The following is a 22,698-nucleotide window of genomic DNA, read 5'->3' on the forward strand; positions in this document are numbered from 1 at the left end:
CAAGCTTTATACGGTGTAGCAGTGAAGAAAAACCATTTTCTTCGCATTGAGCTTAATTCTCAGTGGTGACACATATCTGCGATGTAACAGATTAATGTCTGGCTCAACTTGCCATTCTCTCCCCCGAGGAGCTTTCAACCATAACTCAACTGTTTCTGGAAATTTGTTAAAGTATTAGAAAAGAAGTGTGACAGAGCCTCTAGTTTAGAACAATATACATACAGATGATTTTAGGTGCTTTTATTCTTAATTATTTGATACTCATTTACTTATCTAACATTTTAACTGTATATTATAGTCTTAACATGTCTCTTGCAGTGCCATACTGGGTAATTACGATAAGAGAAAATGAGACCAAAATTAGAAAAATAAAGCAATATAAGAAGGGAGGAAGCAACAAGTTGTCAGAGAAAGTTCCTTGCTCCCGCTCTTGCGCAGTGTGTGTGTGTGTGTGTTTGTGGCTTCCTCTTCTAACCTCCGCAAAAACAGGAGTACCGCAAGAGGGAGGGAGAAAGTGAAAGAGGGAAGGGTGGTTGAGTGACTATGTGCTAAGGAGTTGTGTGTGTGCGAGTCTGTTTTGGAGAGGTACGCCACACTCTCTCTCTCTCTCTCTCTCTCTCTCTCTCTCTCTCTGCTGAGAGCATACCACTCCAGCCAACATCCTGCAGCGGGCCACTCTCTCCCCTGCAACCCCTCCTCTGCCCGCTCGTTCCCTCCAGACCGACGTTTGGACTCAAGCTGCTTGAAAGAGCGAGGCCAACATTTCATGAGAGACAGATAAATGGTGAGTGAGAAGTCTGCTGTTGGTTTCCCGGGACTGGATTGTTGGAGTTGTGTGTGTGTGTGTGTGTGTGTGTTTTCTGTCCACCCCGACTGGGGCAGAAGAAGAGACAGGAGCAGCAGGAGCTGGACTGAGAAGACAGGAGCAGGACAGAATCAGGGGTCTTGAGGGACTTTTTTCTCCACCAAAGACAGAAACAGATCCAGGAGGTATAGAGTACCAGAAGGGACAACTCACCTGAATCCCCCCCTCCCCACCCCCCCTGACATGGGCCGCCTGCTGGCCCTGACCTTTGCCTACCTGGCTCACCTGCTGGCGACCACCGGCTCAGAGCGACAACAGCACCGGGTGCAGCACGGCCGCTGCAGCTACACCTTCATCCTGCCCGAGGTGGAGCACTGCCAAACCTCAAAGGACTTCCAGGTTACCAACACCCTCCAGAGGGACTCCCCGCCGGAGGCAGACGCCAGCCAATTGGAGCCGGGCGAGGACCAGGAGGAGAGGCCTTCCTGGCAGGAGAGGAAGCTGGTGAATCTGGAGAGCGCCATGGAGAATAACACCCAGTGGCTGCAGAAGGTAAGATCTCTGTTCTATGTTGACCCCGCTTCTTTAGCTCTTGGCAGGACCAAATCTGAGTCTGCAGGCCTTCACGACCTCAAGTGCCGAGAATAGGACGGGGCGTCCACGGAATACACGGAATGGGGGGGATTTCCCGGGTGCTCTGCTCTGTGTGCACATCCGGCAGCCTCTCAACTCATCATTTCAGCAGCACGAGTCTCTTTGAAGACCGCTAGGAAGCCGGAACCCCCCCCACCCCCCAAGTTGACTACAAGAGGAGAGAGACGAAGATGAAGAAAGCTCAGTGATATCAGATGATGCCAAATATGTAACGCATCAGATCAAAAATGTGTGTACCAGACTCAGCCGATGTATAAATTTAGAATATTTGAATATGTTCCTCAGTGAGGGGAATAAAAAAAGTTTTATCTGCTGCAAACACATTTCAGCATGGCCCGTGGCCCTTTGCGGTTCCATTTGGCTTGGATTACGACCGACTGAAATGAAATGATGCGATTAAAAGTGGCCCCAACAATAGTGTTTTCATTGCTGAGGTCGTCAGGGCACAGAAACAGCGTTGGGCCATTGTCTAAGACAGAGTGACTAACACGTCATCCCCTCTCCACCCGTCTCTCCATTCTTCTCAGCATATTTATGGTATACACCAAAACCTCGGGGGCCGACTGCGAGGGTTTGTGTCGAGTGTTTGGATTGGCCTGCCCGAGGGCAAACATGTTGATTATGTTTCAGGATTTAAAAGTGAGGTAATGAGAGTGCCAAAGCGCCCCCCCGCCCTACCCGCGATAAGTTTGTCTGCGACTTCTGTTTCCTTTGTTTCCTTTGTCCCCGTCCCTCTCCTTCACTTCACATCGCACCTCGACTCGCCGACCACCACGTCTCAAACTCTTTTGGCCGCCTTGCTCTCCCGCGCCCTCGACCCCCCCCACTCCCCCCCCCACGCTGAGAAGCGCGCGCGCTCCCTCTGATGCTTTCAGTGAGAAGCATCCCATCAGGCCAACCAGTGCGGCTCTGTGGAATGTGTGAGATACAGTGTATTGAAGAGATAGCGCCAGAATGCACACCATTCCCGCCCCCTCACGTGTCCAGTTTGTTATTCACGCAGTCCGCAGAACATCCCGCACTCGTCTCCGTCGTGTTCTCCACAGCATGTTGCCACTACCACTTCACCAGAGATGTGATGAGAGAGGCCATGGTGGAGATGCAGTTTTAATCCCTCCATCTGTAGAAAAAGCTCTGCTGACGCACATCTTGCTCCATTGCCAAACTTCCTCCACACAACATCTGGAATGAACACAAGGACCGAGGCTTTCAACAAGTTACCTCCAACCCTCCCGTTGCAATGCATAAGCGATCGCACCGTAGGTGGGATTTCCTCATAAACACTTCAAGACCCTGGAGAGGCTCTTTCAGAAATGCAAGAGGTTATGCCGACCCTTGACCTCCAGATGGTGAAAGCCTTTTCAGCACCTTGTGGAGCTCATTAAGCATATCTGCATAAGTCGGGGGACAAATTGGTATGCGAAGGAGCTTAAAACGTGGCGACTGTGCGTGGGTTTGTCTGTGAAACTCTATGAGGTCTCGCTCAAGGCTCCCCTGGGATAATATGACCCTCTCTGTGAGCCTTCAACCCAAACCTCTTGAAAGAAAACACACCAGCACGCACACAGGCTCCGATGCACAATCCAGCATGTTCCGCTGAGGAATCTTCAAGTGGGCGAGTGCAACAGGACAGGATTAATCTTCCAGATTCCTTCTTTGGTTTTTCAGAGAAGAACATCGTGTTTTTTGTGTTTGTTTTGTTCTAACCCCCAACACAGCCCGCCAGCTCCCCCAACTAATCCATTTAACATTCTGCTGCCCTGAGGGATTGATAAAAGATGCAAGCGTGCTTTTGTTAGTCCTTTTAAGAGCCTGTGTGGATTATGCTAATGCGGAAATATTGCATAGAGATCAAGGTGGCTGGGCTAACCTCAGGTGACCCGATTTCCTGTCTCAGTGATGTTTCATGTATAAGTATGGTACCCATATAACGGACGTTACTTATTTTTCCTCAATCATTTTTAATTTCCTTGAACACAAAAAAACGGTGGGGAGCAACTCGAAAGATTTCATTATTTCTCCCACCATCCACCCTCTACTATTAAAAATACACATCTGTGGTACATATGTGCATCACAAGTGGTATGGTGTTGTAGTAGTCTCAAACCAGCACCAACATTTTTGGAGGGAAATACAAAAACTGTGTGGGCAGGATGCTCTTTTGCTCGGTCAGCCAAGGGTTGATTTGAACTAGTTTTGTTACAATTTCATAATGTCACATTGACACTTATATCTGAAACGTAAAAAGACATCAGCCACTGTGTGATGATCGTCATGCAACATGTGACTGATTTGGAAGCATTCCTGGTTAGAAAAATGATAATAACCAGGAGAACATCCTGGTTACTTTGGGTTAATCTATCGAACATCCTTTCAACCGTTTCGAAAAGGACACGTTTTTCATCAGCAAGTATTAAAAGATTTGCTGATGCCCATATAATTGGAGAGGTTTCTTCTTGAAAGATACATCATCAAAACTTTTGTCTATTTTATTGAGGTTGAGGCAAATATCCAAAAAAAAAAGAAAAGAAAAAGGAAAATAGTGAATTTATGTGTTGTACCGAATACATTTGCCATTTCCATGGTCACAGAAATCATTCCTTGCCTTAAAATCAAAACATTAAGCATATTTTCCAAAACCCTGTGTTCATACATTTCCTCTCGGTATATTTGCTTAACAATTAGGCTATCATGTGATATTACTCCCTTGATTGTCTCAGCAGTGACCCCTGCTTCTTCGACACAATAAGACTCACTAATGCTACATCCCAATTGCAATGTGTCTTGCGGCTCAGTGCAGTATGTGACAGAGCTGCAATTAATGCACTTGGCAGTGAGACATGGGGTGTATCGGGACCTCTGGATTGAGTCCCACCACAGAAGGCTGTAATTTAAAACACTTGGACAGGCGACTGGCTTTAATTAAACAGGGTGATCATGACGCAGGGATCTTTTGGGTCTTCCTGCAGATTTAGCTCTAATCCGCTTGATTCTCAAAACCTTCGTTATGGAGGGATTTTTTTTTCTTCTAATCCCTCAGTTGTCCTTTACTAGCAAAATGTGAGAAATGAATACATAGAGCATGAAGGAAGAAGAGGGCAAAGTTTAAATCAGAGGGAGATCAAGAGGAAGTATGTTACTAGAAACTCAACACCAGTTTTTACCAATTTGCTACATTAAACATTATGTTTATACTCTTGAGTTGTAATTGCTCTTAAATTGTTGAGTATTTATATCTATTTGTTTTGTATAATTTTATACACGGCTATAGTGGTCTCACACACAAGAAATGACAGAAAGCAAAGTCAGATCGGTAAATCCCTCTTAGAGATAAAGAGAGATGTGTCTGCAGGAAACCCTGGCAGGCAAACTATTTTAATTGCAGATTCATCTCTATTTACCCACTTAGATCCGTATTTTAATACTGCATAAAATACAGAAAAAGCAGTGTCAATACACTGTCATAACTCCATTCCCTCCTGAAATACAGACTTTTGTATTGAACAAACAAACAGTCTAATTTGAATTACCTTTGATTTGTTGCAAATAAAGCTTGTTACGAGACTTTCCAGTCATGAGGAAAGTCTGATAAAGATAAAGTCTGATCTTTTATCCCCACAAACAATAACATGCATCATGTTAATATTACTGTTCCCCGGTTTGGTTTCATTGCGGCGCTCAGGCCATTGAAAGTTAAACGACAAACTAAATCCCATCGGTCACAGCCTTGAAAGCCGAATGTGTCGTCCAGATTCTGTTTGCTGAAAACAGCCACATTAATAAGAAAATCTGTTTTGCAGTAAGAAGGATGCCATTATATTTTTACTCCCTCTGCCAAATATGATGGGTTTGGCCAAAGCTGCTTTAATGTATCTGACCTGGTGATTGATTAGGGTGTAGGCGACGATCCCCGAAGCCCTGCACATAAATATCACCCCAGCCTGTTGGTGTGTGTCGTTACTGCTCCTTTTGAAATTCCAATGAAACTCCTACACCATGCTAAATTATAAAAAAAAGTACTGGCTAGTATTTGCCTGAGGTAGATGGATGGATGGATGGTGTCAATGCCGTAGGGGTACGATATTCAATGACTCCATCAAAGCAATCTAGAAAAAAATGATGTGAAGAAGACGGATGACTCCATGAATTTTACAATGCATCAAGCAGCCAGTGTATTACCTTCAAAAATATGATTACCACCACAATGAAACCAAAAAAAAAAAAATCTGCCATGCAATATAATATTCTCAGAGTCGGCTTGTTCCCTGTGCAGCTGGAGAACTTCATCCAGCAGAATGTGCGCTCGGGGATGGAGGAAATGAAAAGAACCGCCGTACACACCCAGACAGCTGCCATGCTGGAGATGGGAACCAACCTCCTCAGCCAATCAGCGGAGCAGACCCGCAAGCTGACAGACGTCGAGACCCAGGTGAGCCCACCGGGAGGCGTCTGAGCGAGCCCAGGGGCCGACTTGAACGCAGCCAATCCAAATGATTGGGGGGGGGGGGGGGTGGTCGCAACCATGCAAAAAAAAAAATGATGTTACGTGCAAAACGCTTGGCGGAGAGCTAATTAAACGCAAGTCAGACGTAGCCGACTGAGAAAGCCGGGGCCCAAAGGTGGGCGGCGGGCGCTTTTAAAAACAGCTGGCATTCGGTTTGACGGGAACTCTGATTTGACACGCTGAATTGAGCTCGCCCGTGTGACAACCAGCCAATTAAAACATAAAGAGCAGTAGCACAACACAGATGTGTCTTCAATTGTGCCACAGAGCTGTTATTACAGATTGGGCTGTTTTCGGACCCTGTGCTTTTTTTTGTTTGTTTGTTTTTTGCCTCTTATCAGAGTCGATATGAAACTGCAACCTGTACAAATATCTGAGCTGCTTGGTTCAGAGTTTTTTTTAAAGTTCAAAACGTGTCACAGGTGCATTGTGAGATAATTCCTCGCTCCGGCTTTTTCGTTGCGAGATCAAAGGCCGACGGCATAATGGGCCTCGTGACGTTCGGTGCGCGACGTTGGAGCTTCACAGCCCCCCCGCCCTGCAGTCAATAAGCCCGTCGTCACTCTCATCCATTCCTCAGCGCTGCGATCGTTACTATTCTGTTTTCATTCATCTGTAGGTGTTAAACCAGACCAGTCGCCTGGAGATACAGCTGCTCGAGTACTCGCTCTTCACCAACCGGCTGGAGAAACACATTCTCCTGCAGACTCAGGAGATCTCACGCCTCGGTGACAAAAACAGGTGAAAACACATGCTTCAGTGGATTATTTTTACATTTTTTATTACAGTGTACAAGAGCTGATGCCGTCAAATAGCTTATAGGCAGATGTTCTGTTTGTCAGTGTGAAATCACTGCGCATTGTGCTATTTTTTTTTCCTTTGGTGAGCCACAATGAGCTCACCCTGTCTGCTGTAGGCAGCACCAAATTGTGCTTCCTACGGGGGAAAAAAGCTACTTGCCATTTGGTGGCAAAAATATAAAATACCTTAAAGCACAGCTCATGCACGTCAGGAAAAACTTTTCCATTTCACCAAAACTACTGAAAGAGAACACGTTGAACAGTATAATGAGCATTGTTTAAGCATGTGTGTGTGCATGTGTGTGTGTGTGTGTGTGTTTGCCAGTGAATGGGCAGTGCGGGTTAGGAGGGGTTTCCCATTCTTCTGTCAAGGAAGACGAGGTCAAATTAGGGCCAGCAGAGAGTAAGGGCAGCGTGTCGGGCGGCGGCAGAGCGAGCGGGCGGGCGGCTTTTCTCTCTTTGGGTTCGTCGGTCTAACCGTCCGTACCAAGTGTGACCGGTGGAACGCGCTGCCCGCGCTCAAACACCTGTCACACATCTGGCCTTGATCTGCCCGTTTGGCTCTCGTCCTTCATTGCAAATGACTGTATGCGGCTTCACAAATAGACAACGGAGATGGAGAGGTCGGAGCAGATTGGCGGACGATCAGCTGTGGACTAGAAGGGGAACGTGGTGTTTGTTGGGGGCTACTGCTGCTGATCCTTGAGGGGCCGGGGCCCTTTTTTTTTTTGAACCGCCGCCAACTAAAACGAGCTGAAAGATATGTTTGTTTTCATATGCATTACATTTAAAACCCTGCATTTTGCGTTTACTGGGCAAGTGCCGTCTAATATTGATTGAGTTTTTCGATAATAATAAATAGCGCAACGTCATGAGCATAACCGTTTAATTTACCAGGATGCAACATGACTCGAAAAATGTTTGTCAGACCCTTTGACTTTATGAACATTGATCGACCTGCTGGTTTTTCCTCTTTGAAAGTAAAATACATTAATGAAGAAAAAATTGTTTGCTTGCTTTGCTACGTTTATGGAGTGCTCCTCCACACGGGGCAAATAGGAAATTGAAGCGATGTTAAAAACGATTTGGATTGATCCAGCCTTCATTCCAGGCCACATGCTGAGTCGCTGCCTACAGTGAAAGATTGAGGATACACGTTTAGTGTAGCGGTTGTATGGGCAGAGGGCTAAAAAAGTAACTTGTTCAATATGGGTGGCTGGATGTTTCAATAAATAACTGCTGAAAAGCCATAAAGATCAAGCTGCAGGGATTTATGGTCTTCATTTGCATATGGGGGTGTGGCCCTTGTGCAGACACACACACACACAGATTGCTGCATGATGGCTGTGATGGAGAGGTTTCGCATGCAGGCCCATCTGTGAATGCTGCTGCAGTACAGGTGTTTATATGATGTTAGCCCAATGGGCCTGTCACCTTGATGTCCATTAGTCATCATCATGTAAATGTGCAAGTTTGCTCAACCTCCGCCGGGACAGGTAAACGTCAAACAGATTAATTTTCCCCGTTCACCCGCTGCTTATTTAATCTGCCACCCAAAGGGTTCCACACACGTCTCAACACCTGATGCGGTATTATGTCACCCCATTTTCCCTGTTCTACAGATATTTCAGTAATATTAACCAATACCACACGCGTTGATTCTTGGTTTGCTTTCTCTCTTGGGTAGCTTTCTGGAACAGAGGCTCTTGGCGCTGGAGGCTCGGTATGGGAAGGGGCTGCACGGCATGCAGATTGAAAAGCAGCAGCTTCAAGAACTCGTGGAGCGGCAGAGCCGACTGGTCAGTCAGCTGCAGGGCGAACTGGTCAGCTCCACGCTCAACAGCAGCGTGCTGCAGAGACAGCAGGCCGCGCTCACGGACACCGTTCAGCAGCTGCTGGCTCTGGTCAACCACTGCAACGGTAGCGCTGAGGCAATCGCCGTTTTTTTTTTTTTTTTCTCCATGCGGGAAACCCATCCACAGCACCTTAAATGAATGAACATGAGATGCGCAGAGAGAAGAGGCTAAAAAAAATTATTATTAATTATGAAATAATGGGAAATGTAAGCTAAACAAACAACACGCACGCCTGAGCTGCAGACATTGCAGGCTTAAGCTCGGGCTTAACATTACAATAAATCTCATAAATCTGGTTGGGATTTGTGCGCAAAACCCTTATGTTCGCCGACTGTCCACCTTTTTTTTTCTTTCTTTTTTTTGTTGCAGAAATCGCCAATACGCCCAAGGAGGACGCGCCTAGTTTCAGGGATTGTGCGGAGATCCTGCGCTCTGGAGTGACGGAGAGCGGATTATATGGCATACGCCTCCCTAACTCTACGCAGACTGTCAAGGTAGTAAGGCCTTTTGTTGCAAACATCACCTAACTGACTGTGACATGGAACCTTTTTTTTTGCTAGGTATTTTTACCAATTAGTTATAATGTTTAATACTGGAAAGCTTATTATTATTATTATTATTACAATGAAATTCTGAGGGCTTATCAACACGCTGTAAAGAGCGAAAGGAGAAAGCAGCCTGATGGAACGGTAACGTGCCGGGGCTTTTGGTAAAGTGGTTGATGGAAATGCCACGGTGGGTTACAGAGGGGGTGGGGGTAAATAATAAGCAACAGGAGTTTTGTGCCCCAAAGGCTTCATGGTGAGTGGGCGTGCAATACTGAATGCAGAGTCAGAAAGGCTTAGCAGGAACCTCCGCTGACCTGAAGCAGCTAGCTCTTGCTAACTCAACCGTGGCCTTCATTATCTCCTCTTTGAAAAAAAGCGATCATGACTTGCCCAAAAAAGCAGTGGAACTGTTTATTCGTTTGTTATTCATTACTTTGAGTCTACTTTTCTGGTTGGCACCATCTCATACCGCCTGTAGTTTCCCCCCTGTTCTTCCTTTTCATTTCCCGTGGGCAAGGCAACCAGGTGTTGGGCACTGGTGCCACGGGTTTCCTGCCAACTAGGGCCAATGTGCATTTCCACTGATGTGAGTTAGTACTCCCAAAATCATTGCTGCTTTCAATCTATGCCATCTAAATCCAATGTGGCTGGCAATCCGGGTGGCCGCGTAAAAGTGGGGCAAATACAAATTACCCTTTTTTCAAAGCACTGGGGAGTTTTCTCAGCCGAGGAAGTGACAGAAAGTGTACAAAGTGCTTTAGGAATGCATCCATCTACGCATGTTCAAATCACCAAGGATTGTAGATAATGATGGTGTTTACCAGGCAAATAATTAATAGTTTGGATGCGATAAAAAAAAAAAAATACAATAATGAACTGCTTACATTTGCTCGATTTTTGTGCCCTCAATTTGCTCCTAATAACAACGAAAATGATTTATATGGTCTAAATCAGAATAACGACCACATTTGCAAAAAAGAGATTTGATGTACGTTCTATTTCCATTTTATATATGAACTGAATATTTCCTACACCAATACTCAACAACATACAGAAAATAGAATAGTCTGACATCAAAGGATGTTTCACTTATACCAACTATTGGTACCAGTCACATTGATTAACCGTATCCATTTAAAGATCCTGTTTTTGTATTCATTGCGATGCCTTTAACGCCGGAACATGTGTTTTATGTCCCAGAGAATAATCACAGCATGTGTTCAGTCCACTCTGTGTTCTGAGGTAACAGACCTGAGTGCCTTCTGACCTTGATGTGTCTTTCCTCTTGTGGGAATGTGCTGTACGATGTCATTTCACTTCAAGCAGAAAGCAGCCACTCGACTTGTTGAAATAGAGGAACCCTTTGGGATGCTGTCCACACACCGGCGTCAACGCCTCCTTACTCTTGAAACCGGTCAGGGTGATTTATATGGTTGGCAACATTCAGTACCAGCCATCAGTAATTTAGCACCTGTTTAGCATTTCTGGTTGTGTAGATCGTTATTGAGTCGGAATCGTCAAAAGAAATTGGGTCGAGCAATGCGGTCAAAGTCTTCTATCTTCAATAAATGAGTTCTCGACATAAATCCATATACTGATGCATATTCACGTTGAGGCCTACTCCTTAGTTAAATAGTGACATAGGTTAAAAATTCTAATTTTTGGAGCAAAAGTGTATATTCACTACTGGTACTGGTGGAGTAAAGGATCAGCGTTGATCCACAATCCGTACTTTTTTCATCAATAAAAATCAAATGATTTATTTCCTAATAATTTGAATTGTGTGTGTTTAAAAAAATAACAACAAAGGAAGATTCTAACAAAAGGGGTTTGAAATCTTTTTTGCAACCCTGGTTGAAAAATTGTTTGGGGACTAATATACCAGCTGCTATCATTAAATAAAATAACAAAACAATCTGTTTTGTATAGGGTTCATCAGTATTTGGAATGGCCCTAGTACGCTCACAAATGCAGATTAATCATAGTTTGATAGTTTAACAAGAAATGTTACAATGTGTATTAATTAAATATGATCAAATATGCCTCCATTGAAAGATAATAAATGATCATACTGAATTATCACCCAGCCCTATAGTACAAGTATATTTTGAGGTGATAAGATTCATTTTGAAATTCTTGAAATATGCTAAATGAATACACTTCAATTAAAAAGGACAAAATCTTATAATGATATGTCCCTGAAGTAGCACTAGTTCTGTCGTAGGCACAAGGCTCCAGTTCACCTACCACACACTTGGCCCGGGGGCCAATCCTCTGTAAGGGACTAGCTGGTAAACGCAGTGGGGCCTTTGGCTTCCACAAAGCCATATTTCCCTCGGCAGCTGTGGAGATCAAGGGAGGCTGGATATCACGCTGTTGCCAACGGGGCTTGAAACACAATTTCGAATTAATGCCGTGTATCTGGCAGATGTGCAAAATGATTGTGGCAAATGAGATGGTTGTTAACGTTAAAGGTGGAAAAACAAACAGTTATTATTCCTTTAATCAAAAGGGTCAAAATGGTTTCCGGATTTGCTCAGTAAATATTCTATTATCGAGTACGAGTTAGACACCTTACAGACACAATCATTGTGTCACCTAGACGCAGGGAATAAAATCGCTTTGTAACTACGCCTTCATTTCCACAGGTGTTCTGCGACATGAAGACCGGCGGTGGCGGGTGGACCGTGCTGCAGCACCGGAGAAACGGCTCCGTGAGCTTCCACCGCGGCTGGAGAGATTACAAAATGGTGAGCTCTACGGGGGCGAGCGCTGGATTCGAGGGGGGGGGGGGGGGGGTCAGAGTGCGCCGCTATCAGTATCGGCACCGCGGATCGTTGTGTTGTGGGACCCGAACAGGAGGTTTCAATAACCTTCCGCGGGGTGATCTGGCGCCGAGAGGCGTGGGACGCCGGACCGCTCGTGATCCCAGGTGACCCCGCGGTTGTTGGATTTGGCCGCCCTCGTGTACTCTACCCACCCCCGTGTTATTGCACCTGCTCGCTTTCCCTCCCTCCCCCCCCCCGACATACTCCTACACACCCGTGAGAGCACACGCTTATGCGAGAGCACACACACACACACACACTTCAGTGGTACACGCTGCACAACTGTCGTACCCATCTTCACATCGCAACAGCTTTTGCAGGGGATGAAAGTCACAGCATTTCAAGCTTCGAAAAAAAAAAAAAACTGGATCTCATAATAATTGTGCACCAGATGCTATGAAGACGTTTCAGCGCTCTGGCCGGATCAAGCGTGTTTCAGTAACCTCGGGGTAGGGTTTTGTTGGGGCTTTTTCGGATCTTTCGGGGATCGACGTTGCGTTTGTGAAATAGAGAAAAACACATGCTCGCAGGCCTTTTGTTCAACTGTGTTGAAATCCACAGAACAAATGAAGGAGGCTAGTTTGGGATTTAGTGGAGTAGCAATTTGCCTCTGACCCACGCCAACAAATCAGTGGCTCCAGCTTTGATTGAAAGTAGAACGGAGTTACCGCAAACAAAGAGAGAGAGAGAAAAAAAAATTGAATTTTTGCAAAAACTCATTCGAAGACAATATTTTTACAAGTGGATGATAAATGTTTGGTTCCAGTTGGGACGTTGGAGCCCAGGGGCCCTGTAGTTGGCAGATAACATATTTACTAAAATGCTTCTGCAGACGATCCGTACTCTCAAAACTAGTCATTTCTGCTCAAACGTTCGATGCAAAAAGACTCTCACCTGAGGCCGGTAGCACTCGGAAAGTTTGTCAGTGAGATAAAGTGAGGTGGGATTCTAAGGTAAACAAGGAGAAAATGTTCCACTGAAACCAAGTATTTTGAATAAAGGGCGGTAAGTCATTGCATATCGTTCCATCGCAGTTCAAATTCAATTCTGGTAATTCAATAAAAAATAATATGTATCAAATAACCTCTAAAAATAAAGCCTACTAAAGCCTTAAAGGGGAAACAAAAGCTGATAACTGTATTACAGTTGGCAGACATTAGAGCCCGTAACAAACACACATCTTGAAATGATCAACCGCATTAACTACGTATTACCTAATTATTAGATCATAAGTTATGATCAACAACAATGGCCGTAGAGAGTGGTCTTTTGAACAGGTTTTATAGTTTGATCATGCACAGTTGTAGGCTTATTCATGTTCAGATAACGTATGCTCACGCTTCACACTGTGCAGCGTTCCGCCTGCATCGGTCAAAAGGCACATTTTCTATTTGTCGGCCCTACATGACATTCATTAGCAGAAGCCCCATTATATCCCTCCTCGTCAGAGGTATCTTTGGATGAACGCTGCATGTTATTATCCCTTCCCACATCATGCCCGTGTGACTCACTGTAACGGTTTTCGCTTAATGCTGCGATCATGTTCACATCAGTGTGCTTCAAGCTGTTAACATGTCCTTGACACGTCTCTTTTGTACCCGTTATTTGATATTCTAAACCCAAGCGGCATATAACCCAAATTGTTGAAGAATGAGCTGCAAAAACAGCTTCTATGCTCATCTCTATTCTGAAGGAATGTCCATCATTCCTACAGAACATATTCGATAAATTGATGTTTGGATAGAGGTAGTGGTGGATGCTCAATTTGTCTGTTTCAGGTTCTCTCGTGGTTATTAGTCTGTATAATCAACAGACAGCTTCCTTCTGATTTGAGCATTGCATGTTATGAGCATTTGGGATATTTATTTTGGGATTTTGATATTCATTTCTTTTCACACATTGACAAGATGCCAGTTTCTGCCTCCGCTATTGCAATGAGTCAGTGCCAACAAACTACTGTTGCATGCTCAAAACTAAATCAATATTATTATCGTATAAATATTTATTTTTCCCTGCGCTACCAGAAACATAGAATACTAAACGCCGGACCCCAACATAGAGGTACATGCCGTTTGGGTAGCTTTCCACCCCTAGTTTGTGCCGCTAGCCAGTCATCAATAAACTGTCAGTTGTTTGCACTGATAGAACATATGTAGGATATTTGGATAAAAACGTGAAGTCTTAGTTGGCTGGCTCATTGCTTTGGTATTGTACTATTTATCTTCATAAACTTTGTGGATTGTCTACAGCCAACAAAATGATGAATGCGACTTTTTCATAAAAACTACAAAAGCACTTGGCAGGTCCTGGTAAAAACAAACCCCTTTGTTGGAATAGTTTCTTGTTCCATTGTTTCTCTGCCTTTGTGTCTAATCCAGGGCTTCGGAGAGCCGTCTGGGGAACACTGGCTGGGGAACGACATCATCCACAAGCTGACCAGCTCTCAAGAATACAGCCTGCATGTGCAGCTAAAAGACCGAGAGGGAAATGAAGCTTTCTCACATTACGATCGCTTCTACATAGAAGGGGAGGACAACAACTACAGGTACCAGCGATGCGTAACATGTAAATAGTTACTGGGGTTATTGAGTTATTATTGGGTTATTTAATAGTTGCTTTCTCTCAGAGTGAAGTACTTTTCATATCACGACAGATACAAAACGCCTCCTCAAAGCACCTCCACAGGAAAATAAGAAGCATATCCTGCCTTCTTCTGCAACTTTGCAACCTTACTATCACTTACTGAATATTATTTACGGGCGTGCTTCCTCTGACGCACACAGACATGACACTAGTCAAATAGTTTGCTTGATTTCATATAAATTAACAAGAATTCTCCCCTTGTTTAGTCAAAGTTCTGATTGATTGATTGATGCTGTGACAGATGATAATCCTAATCACACGCGGGTGTGTGCTTTCCAAGAGCTCTAACACTGCCCGAGTTTGTTCTACATAACTAACGCGAAGAATCCAAATGTTTTCCCCCGATTTGGCTGTTGGCCACATCGTGGTTAACGAATATAATCACGTCCAAAGCCTGCTACCTCTGAGATCATGTGGCTGTGTAACCAGTTCAATATGAATCAGCTTTACCAGCTGCGTCTGTGTGTTGATATTATAACTCCCAAGTCAGACCCGTGGCGCCAAACAGCTTGTCGGACGAAGCAATCCTCCATCCAGCCTGCCCCCCCCCCCCCCCCCCCCCCCGAAAACAAGGAACAAACATGATTCGGACATTAATAATCAGCATATCAGACTGCTTTTCCACTGATGTCTCAAAGTGAAACCGATGGCATCCTTTTTACTGTAACAGCAAACGTGTCATTAAAAGATTGAAAAGTCAGTCAGGATAAAAAAGGCCGGTGGAGTCCTGGCTAAGCAACGGTTGCCTTCTTCTCTAATATAATAGTTTTTAATAATTACACAGGAAGTACTTTGTCTACTTTGTATCTGGATAAGTGCTAGGATGTGCAAAAATCTGTTTATACTGTTAGTTACCGGTGAAGAAATATATCAATATTACACACACAAAAAATCATTTTGCAATTCGTCTGAAACAAAATAACCAACACCTCTATGAATCTGAAAATTCTTGCCATTGATACACAACAAATGTCCCACTACTTTGGTTTGTTAAGAGCCATAAAGCTTAGTTTTCTTGTGGACACCTAGGTTGAGATGGTACCTTGTATTTTACACACACTAAAAATGCTATGATTTCCTACATGATTTACACATGGTTATAACTTCATTCATCTTTATTTTGTGCTATACTTTTTGTTGTTTTCTTTCTTTTGTATGTCGTGTTCCACAAGGCTCAGCTCTGCACAGACTATAAATGTCAAGAAGGATCTGTGATGGAGAGCATTGGGTCGTGCCCTACTTTCAGAAAAAAAAGAGAAGTTTTGGGGCTGTAACGTTCAGTGCCATGCAGAGCTGCAAACAAGCATAGCTGCCCAACGCAACGCTAAATAATAAAAGCTGCCTATGGCTTATTTTCTTTTCTGAAACCCTTTGCTTTTTTTTTTTTTTTTTTACCACTCCCCCACAACTCCAGCCTTCACGCCGAGGGCTTCAGTGGCACAGCTGGACGGACCAGCAGCCTCTCCCACACGGGCACCCACTTCAGCACCAAGGACAGAGACAACGACCGCTGCACCTGCAAGTGCGCCCAGCTGGCATCGGGAGGTACGCAGCTTCCCTCCACTTCTATCCTCGTCTCAGTCTGTAACGCATCTTGTTAAACATTTCTTTCGAACCGCCTTGTAAAAGTGCATTTCATTTTCCTTCCGCGCCAATATAAATTTAGAACCGACGCCTAGCTGTACATTTGGGTGTTGGATTTCATGGGCTCATATTTAAATCATTTTAACCCTCTTTTTTTCAGGTTGGTGGTTTGAGGCGTGCGGCCCATCCAACCTGAATGGCATGTATTACCCCAGCTCATCCAGTGTGGTTCGCTACAACGGCATTAAGTGGTACTATTGGAAGGGTCCAAATCTGATGGCTACCATGGCGACCATGATGGTGCGCCCAGCGAACTTCTGAGGGCGTGGCGCTTTCATGGCGCCGGATGATGAATGGAGCCGCTGTCGAATCTAACGAACAATTTCCAGGAAATCGTAGGTGTGGGGTACAACTTTGTATCCCTCCGTTGGTGGTTTTAGGGTTTCAACACCTTGGAGTGTGTTTAGCAATTGCCTGGAGACATGTGTGGACTCTGAAAAAAACTGGACTGTGGTCGCAATGAATTCCTGAGTGAGAGTTTCAACCAATATCTCTCCACAGATGGTTTCCAGACTGTATTTCAATGAGGATTACTCAGACGATGGTATGAACTTTGCTACAGATGACAAAAACAACTGATCGCTTCAGCTCATGTTATGAACAGTTACTCCATTCAAATCAAACTCTGCGGCTTAATGAATAAACCTTTAGACACCATCGTAAAACCAACCTTTTTTTTATTAAACTGTGAAAACCTGTTGTGTGCTTGTCCATTTTTTGGAAATGAATGTGACTATACTGTAATTATTTACACACAGCCTTATTTGGAGGCAACTGCTTAAATATAATCTACCATTAAGTTTTAACTTAATGGTAACTGCTTATTTAACTGCTTATTTTAGCTTGGATCTTGGTGTAACTCAATTCCAAAAGCAAAATATCAGTAATTGTTTAGGAGGGTTCAGGGTTACACACAATGTAAGGTGAGATAGCCTTCAGTAGGTCTGCGGGAACTGCAGACCTTTGATGATCTGATGATTCATCCAAAGACACTGGTCCCAGTGGACTAGGTCAGCCGTTGCTAACTGGAAGATAACACACTGAACTAGTCGACCCCATCTGCTAATTGTTCTGCTTCATTCACTAAAGGACAGACAGAACATTTAAAGATCTCCGCTCCCTCGCCTGATGCAACTCCCAAGAGTCGCGTCTGACTGCTGCCAATTAAAAACCACTGCACAGATGTGAGACGTTGAGCTTAAGGAATAAGAAATTTGATAAAAATGTCCTACTCATTTAAAATCAATGCCAGAGACTCTTAATAGAAATATATTCCTAGCAGAAACAAATAATTCATTGTTTTTCCCCCCCACAAACCAATAGCTCAAATAAATAGCTTTGTGTGACTTCACTGAATCTGTGGAGGGCTTACGCATCCTTAACTACCATTGATTTATTACACTTTTCGGGAATAAGCAGGAACTGATCTACAGTAAAACTACTCAGAGGGGTAACGCCGCTGTTGCCTAACCATGTGTGTGTGTGTGTGTGTGCGTGTAAAAAATATGATGCAATCACGCAACAATCTGTAAGGAATACACAAATATAATCACCAGTGGATCCAGTACAAGCAGCTTACCATTAAACCCGCAGGACGGGACAGAGAGACTAGAGCCGTGTACCGTAGGAGCAGTAAAGCAGCCACACACACACACACACACACACTCGTTGCTCTGCTTGCATGCAGTGACCCCATCGCTAAACAAGTTTATCACGACCTCCAAGGGCTGAACAGGTGATAGATCACCGCAGGGGGGGGGGGGGCAGGGGTGAATCCATCAAAGTGACTTTAATAAAGACCACTTGATTTGGCCTGCTGGCTCAACAGATGAAATGGTTGTGTTCAGGTCCAGTGAAGCAGACCGGAGTGTGTGCGGCGTGGCTTCTCCACTTTTCCCGGGCCTTGTTTATTGAACAACGGTTATTGTCCTTATGGGCACGAAGACGAGGAGATAGTAACTTTAGAACTGCGTTATGGTATTATCAATATATGTGACAGGCTGTTATTGTCTCATGCTCCTTCTCACGGTGGTGAACTTCACACAAAAAGAGGTGAGATGAAAATCTGTTTTGTTTAATCTGTCTTTGTGTTTTTTTTGTGGGAAACTTATGCTGCCAACTTTACAAAAGAACCCCGTACTATTGTCTTGGGATCATCGCGGCTGAATAAAGGTTCACTAAAATACATTTGAAACAGCTTCCCACTCACAGATCTACAATATATTAATTAAGCTTTTTTAAGAAAAGGGCTTTTTTCTCTCACCATGGAACAAGCAGATGTGGAAACACAGCGTATCCGAAAAGAGTCAGACACTTTTTGGTTTCAAAGCTTCTTAAAGAAACATGCTAATCATTTTCTCCCAGAGAAGTACATTAAACCATACAAAAAAAACGTGTTATTTGTGTGTCTCGTGAGGCAGTTTGTACACTTTTTCTTTTGTTGGTGTTACATGTTAACACAAATGTACCGACTATGCAGTTGTTTCCTAAGCCTCAAAAAAAAAAAAAAAGATTTCAATGATCAGTAAAAGCTGTTTTGTTGCCCTTTCTTGAATGCTGTATCAACAGCATGGTTTCTACAAATAGATCTACCGGAGCAATTCAATTCGACCAAGCTGAAAGAGAAATGGAGAAGGAGAAATATGTTCATGGTATGATGGACTGGCAGAGGTGGGGGGAGGTCATGCATGTATCCTCAGACGTGTTGACCCCGTTATGTACAGTACATGAATGGATGTGAACAAAGATGTGAGCCGGGCCCTTTCAGCTTTGCGAGAGCTTTAAACCCATTGCCTAAAGGATTAATCATGCAACCCTGCTTTACAGAAACATGCATCAGAGGAGGGAGGGAAAAAAAAAATGTACAGACCACAAAAGTCCTCATCTCCCTCTTCTTGTGCGTTCAGTGTCTGAGCGTCATAAGGTGTTTGATGGCGGGCCAGGGTAGGGGTCAGGTGGAACATTCCGGCGGCGGGAGGAAGAGTGAGGGGCCCGGGAACTGATTTACGACGGTTGACGGCGCTTTGTGGTTCACCGAGTCAGCATGCGGCCCGTTTAAGGGTGGTCATTGAAAAGAGAAGACAACACCGCCCCTGTGTACGCCTGCAATGCATCACCTCCTATGTCTGCAGCATTAGACTTTATAGACAGAGAAAGAAAAAAAAAAAGGCACTTTTCCTGTCATGTTTTAAAAAGACGAAGCGAGGAGGAGAGGAAATGCTGCCTCCAGCCACTTGAGGGCACTTGTGGCACAATGAAGCTCTTTACTTTGTCTTTTCTACTTAACAAGAGGTGACAATCCGGCTGCCGCTCGCTCACGGCCCCCCCCCGCCACCACAGGTTTAGATTATATAACCATGCATTCATTAACACATTATCTACCATGTGCTCCCATCCCCGGCAGATGGTTAACTGAAGGCTACAAAGGACATTTGTGTGCGTCTTTGTGTGGGCAGTGAGGTGAAGGAGGGGGGGGGGGGGGGGGGGGGGGGACGACTAATTCAAGAACATCAAAATAGAATCTCATAAGGGAGAGCACTTTACATTCAATCTGTGGAGACTGAAAAATACGTGCTGGATGCTGCTCTAGAAAACCCCCCAGTAAAAAGTGCAAACCTTTGTTGTGGAGAAACGACAGTTTGATATCCAGTTGAATAACTTCGCCCCTCGCCCCCCCCCACTGCGATAACCCCCGTGAGAGAGTGGTCCGTCAGTCTGGCGGACCTGTATGGCACTGCTGTTGTTGCGTCAGCTTGCAGGCAATCCCTCTCTCGTCCTCTCTATCTTTACCCTCCCGAGTGAAGTATGAACAAGACGTAAGGGAGACAGACACGAGAGGCGTAGTTGCTTCAACTAAATGTTCAAATGTGCACGATGGGAGTTTCGGGTCACGTTAAAAAACGGTGTGATAAATTACAGCCGGGTTGGATCCCGCATCTGGCGAACAGATGTCACGTGGGGCTTCTTTGAGTTTGCTGAAGGGTGGCGGCACAAACCAAAGCAGGGGAAGAAACCATAAAGTTAAAAACGTCCTGACAAAAAGACAGCGATTCTTGGGACAAAAATGCACCGCAGGCCAAAGAGGTCAACGGAGAGCGCCGAGATGCGCTCACGCATGCCAGCGGACAGGCCGCAAATGTAAAGTGGGGCGGCGCGACGGCGGCGTGGATGGGGACGTCTCTGAGCGCCCGCCGTGCATCCATGTGATCCCAGGTTGACTAGAAGCTGAGAAGTTGTTTAACTATTCCAAGTCCAGCCACAATCCAGTCCTTTTCCAAACGGATGTGTCCATCCTGTTTTTAAAAATGACAATATATCTCAAGCAAAGACATACACACAAGCAATAATACACACATGTCCTCAGAGGTTTTAACAATAATTCTCTGTGTAGACAAAGATTTTTTTTGTAAAATGGGACACATACGAGTGAACCCACTTTTACAATGCCCTTCAGGGAGGGGGGCGTCCCGTAGGTCCATCCACCGTAGTCTCGCAAAATCCTGTGGGAAGCATTTCTGTGGTTTATTTGAATCAATCCCACATGAAACCCATTCCGCCGCATCAAACACTCAGCAGGGCACCAACTCCGGAGTTGAACAAAGTCAACAAAAATGCAATAAACTCAACAAAAAAATAAAAATTAAGACTAACTTTAAGAAGTGGAGTTCAAAGTTGGACATGGTGCACTGTTTCTCATCAAATTAGTTGACAATACCAATTACTGGAATACTAGATTCATTATAATATATACATTATCATTTAAGGTAAATGTATATCTATTTATTGCACAAATTTCTCTTGTGTCAATGTGCATGAAGCATATCATTTAAGGTGCTTCTCATGCTACAAGGAACTTGCTGGTCATTCACCGTCTTATCTTAAGGAGCTTATAATGCCGTATTGCCCTAGTAGAGGGCTGTGCTCCACACATGCCGGGTTACTAGAGGTGAGTGGGAGCCAGGCTGATTGTGTGGCATCTGATGGTGGTTACAATCGGATGGTGTTACATGTATCTCTTACGTAGCTCATTTTGTCCATTGAATTCTGTCCATCCCGGTAGAGGGATCCCTCCACAAATGAATTAAATTGATTTGAATTAAATAAAAGTTGTCAGTGAACACCTAACCCTTGGGTGTGCGTGCACTATTTTGTATTCAAGACGTGGAGTGATTAAGAATAGCTATTATGTATATAGAGTGTCATCATCTAAAACTTATATACATTAATATTAATTATTGTGTGGTGAATATGTAGCATTAAGTATTTAAAGGCTGAATTATGAAACCAACCTGCATATTAACTCAAGGACTTTCCTATGCTAGACTCCTATATGCTTCCATTAACGTTCGGTTAAAGAACTAGCTATGCAAGTAAAAACTCATGCGTGGAGTGGAGATGGCAGCTCGCGAACAATGTTGTGCGTGTGCGTGTATGTGTATGTGTGTATGTGTGCGTGCGTCTGGCCAGGTCAACTACTGCGTGGGCAGAAAACAGAGAAGCTGCTTTCTCGACCCATCCCAGCTCCGGCGGTGAGAGGAGTCACAGAGGAAAACACATCACTGTGAGAGAAATGTTGGTTGACGGACAGAGCCGATGACCAAAAAGGTTCACATGCCAGGCAGCCGCCTCCTCTGGACATTCACCCTCGGAATAATTTCATCACAGTGGGTTTTAAATGGGAGGTTTTATGTAATTAAGGCGGGGCAGAGTATGATTATTGTTGCTTTTGTTCTCCAATTGGAACTGTTCACATTTGGACTTTTGAGACTGAGCTGCTCCCAGGAAATGTAGACAAATAACAGACAAATTGGTCTATTTCTGTCTCTCTCTCTCTCTCTCTGTTTAGTACCTGGCTGCGCCAAGCAGAACAGGTTTCTCTTCTCATAAGCCTAAATACCAAGAGCTCCGAAATTGCTGCTATAATTGGCTTGAATTTGCCGTTATTACTCAGCTTGAGACAGAGTTCCAAAAACAAACATTCACAGACCGATGCAAATTCAATCAAACAACCGCAGACCCCTCTCTAATGCACTAACTTGACCTTTTCATTTAATTCCTTTTAACTACACAGAGAGTAAAACAGAGGTTTTCGGTTTTTTTCATTTTGGCTAAAACACCTGGGGGACAAAGATTCAAAAGTTTGGGAGGTACTGTCACTTAAGGGGTTGGAAAGGTGCTTTCAGCTCATTTTTAATTAATTTTACTTTAAAAGTGATCATGGAGGTATAGATCAAGATAACATGGTAATGGAATGAAAAAATTAGATGAAAAGCAAATTAATCAGAGAAACCTTTCAGATTACGTTTTATTAGTTTTATTAGCATTATTAGTTTTTTTATTGTTTTCAGCACTATCATCTTCGTGATCCTTTTTTTTTCATTTGTTCTATTCATAAATACAATCAGTTCAGCGTAACA

At 44.1% G+C, this 22,698-nt stretch overlaps 1 protein-coding gene across 2 annotated transcripts; it reads left to right on the forward strand.

Moving 5' to 3' along the window:
• The first annotated feature begins 661 nt into the window (after window positions 1-661).
• angpt2b (angiopoietin 2b) lies at window positions 662-16,971 on the forward strand. Of its 2 annotated transcripts, XM_037474461.2 has the most exons (10): window positions 668-784; window positions 972-1,357; window positions 5,733-5,888; window positions 6,583-6,704; window positions 8,451-8,683; window positions 8,989-9,113; window positions 11,816-11,917; window positions 14,374-14,540; window positions 16,053-16,183; window positions 16,383-16,971. In XM_037474461.2, exons 2-10 carry the CDS (start codon window positions 1,049-1,051, stop codon window positions 16,541-16,543), a joined length of 1,506 nt encoding a protein of 501 aa, XP_037330358.2. In that variant the 5' UTR covers window positions 668-784; window positions 972-1,048; the 3' UTR covers window positions 16,544-16,971. The 2 variants fall into 2 exon arrangements, with proteins under 2 accessions (XP_062414683.1, XP_037330358.2); XM_062558699.1 differs by lacking the exons at window positions 16,053-16,183; window positions 16,383-16,971 and adding an exon at window positions 15,811-16,013 and having other exon boundaries at window positions 662-1,357.
• Window positions 16,972-22,698: the final 5,727 nt, after the last annotated feature.

The sequence above is a fragment of the Pungitius pungitius genome, chromosome 17 (genome assembly GCF_949316345.1).
Source record: "Pungitius pungitius chromosome 17, fPunPun2.1, whole genome shotgun sequence".
Classification (NCBI taxonomy): domain Eukaryota; kingdom Metazoa; phylum Chordata; class Actinopteri; order Perciformes; family Gasterosteidae; genus Pungitius; species Pungitius pungitius.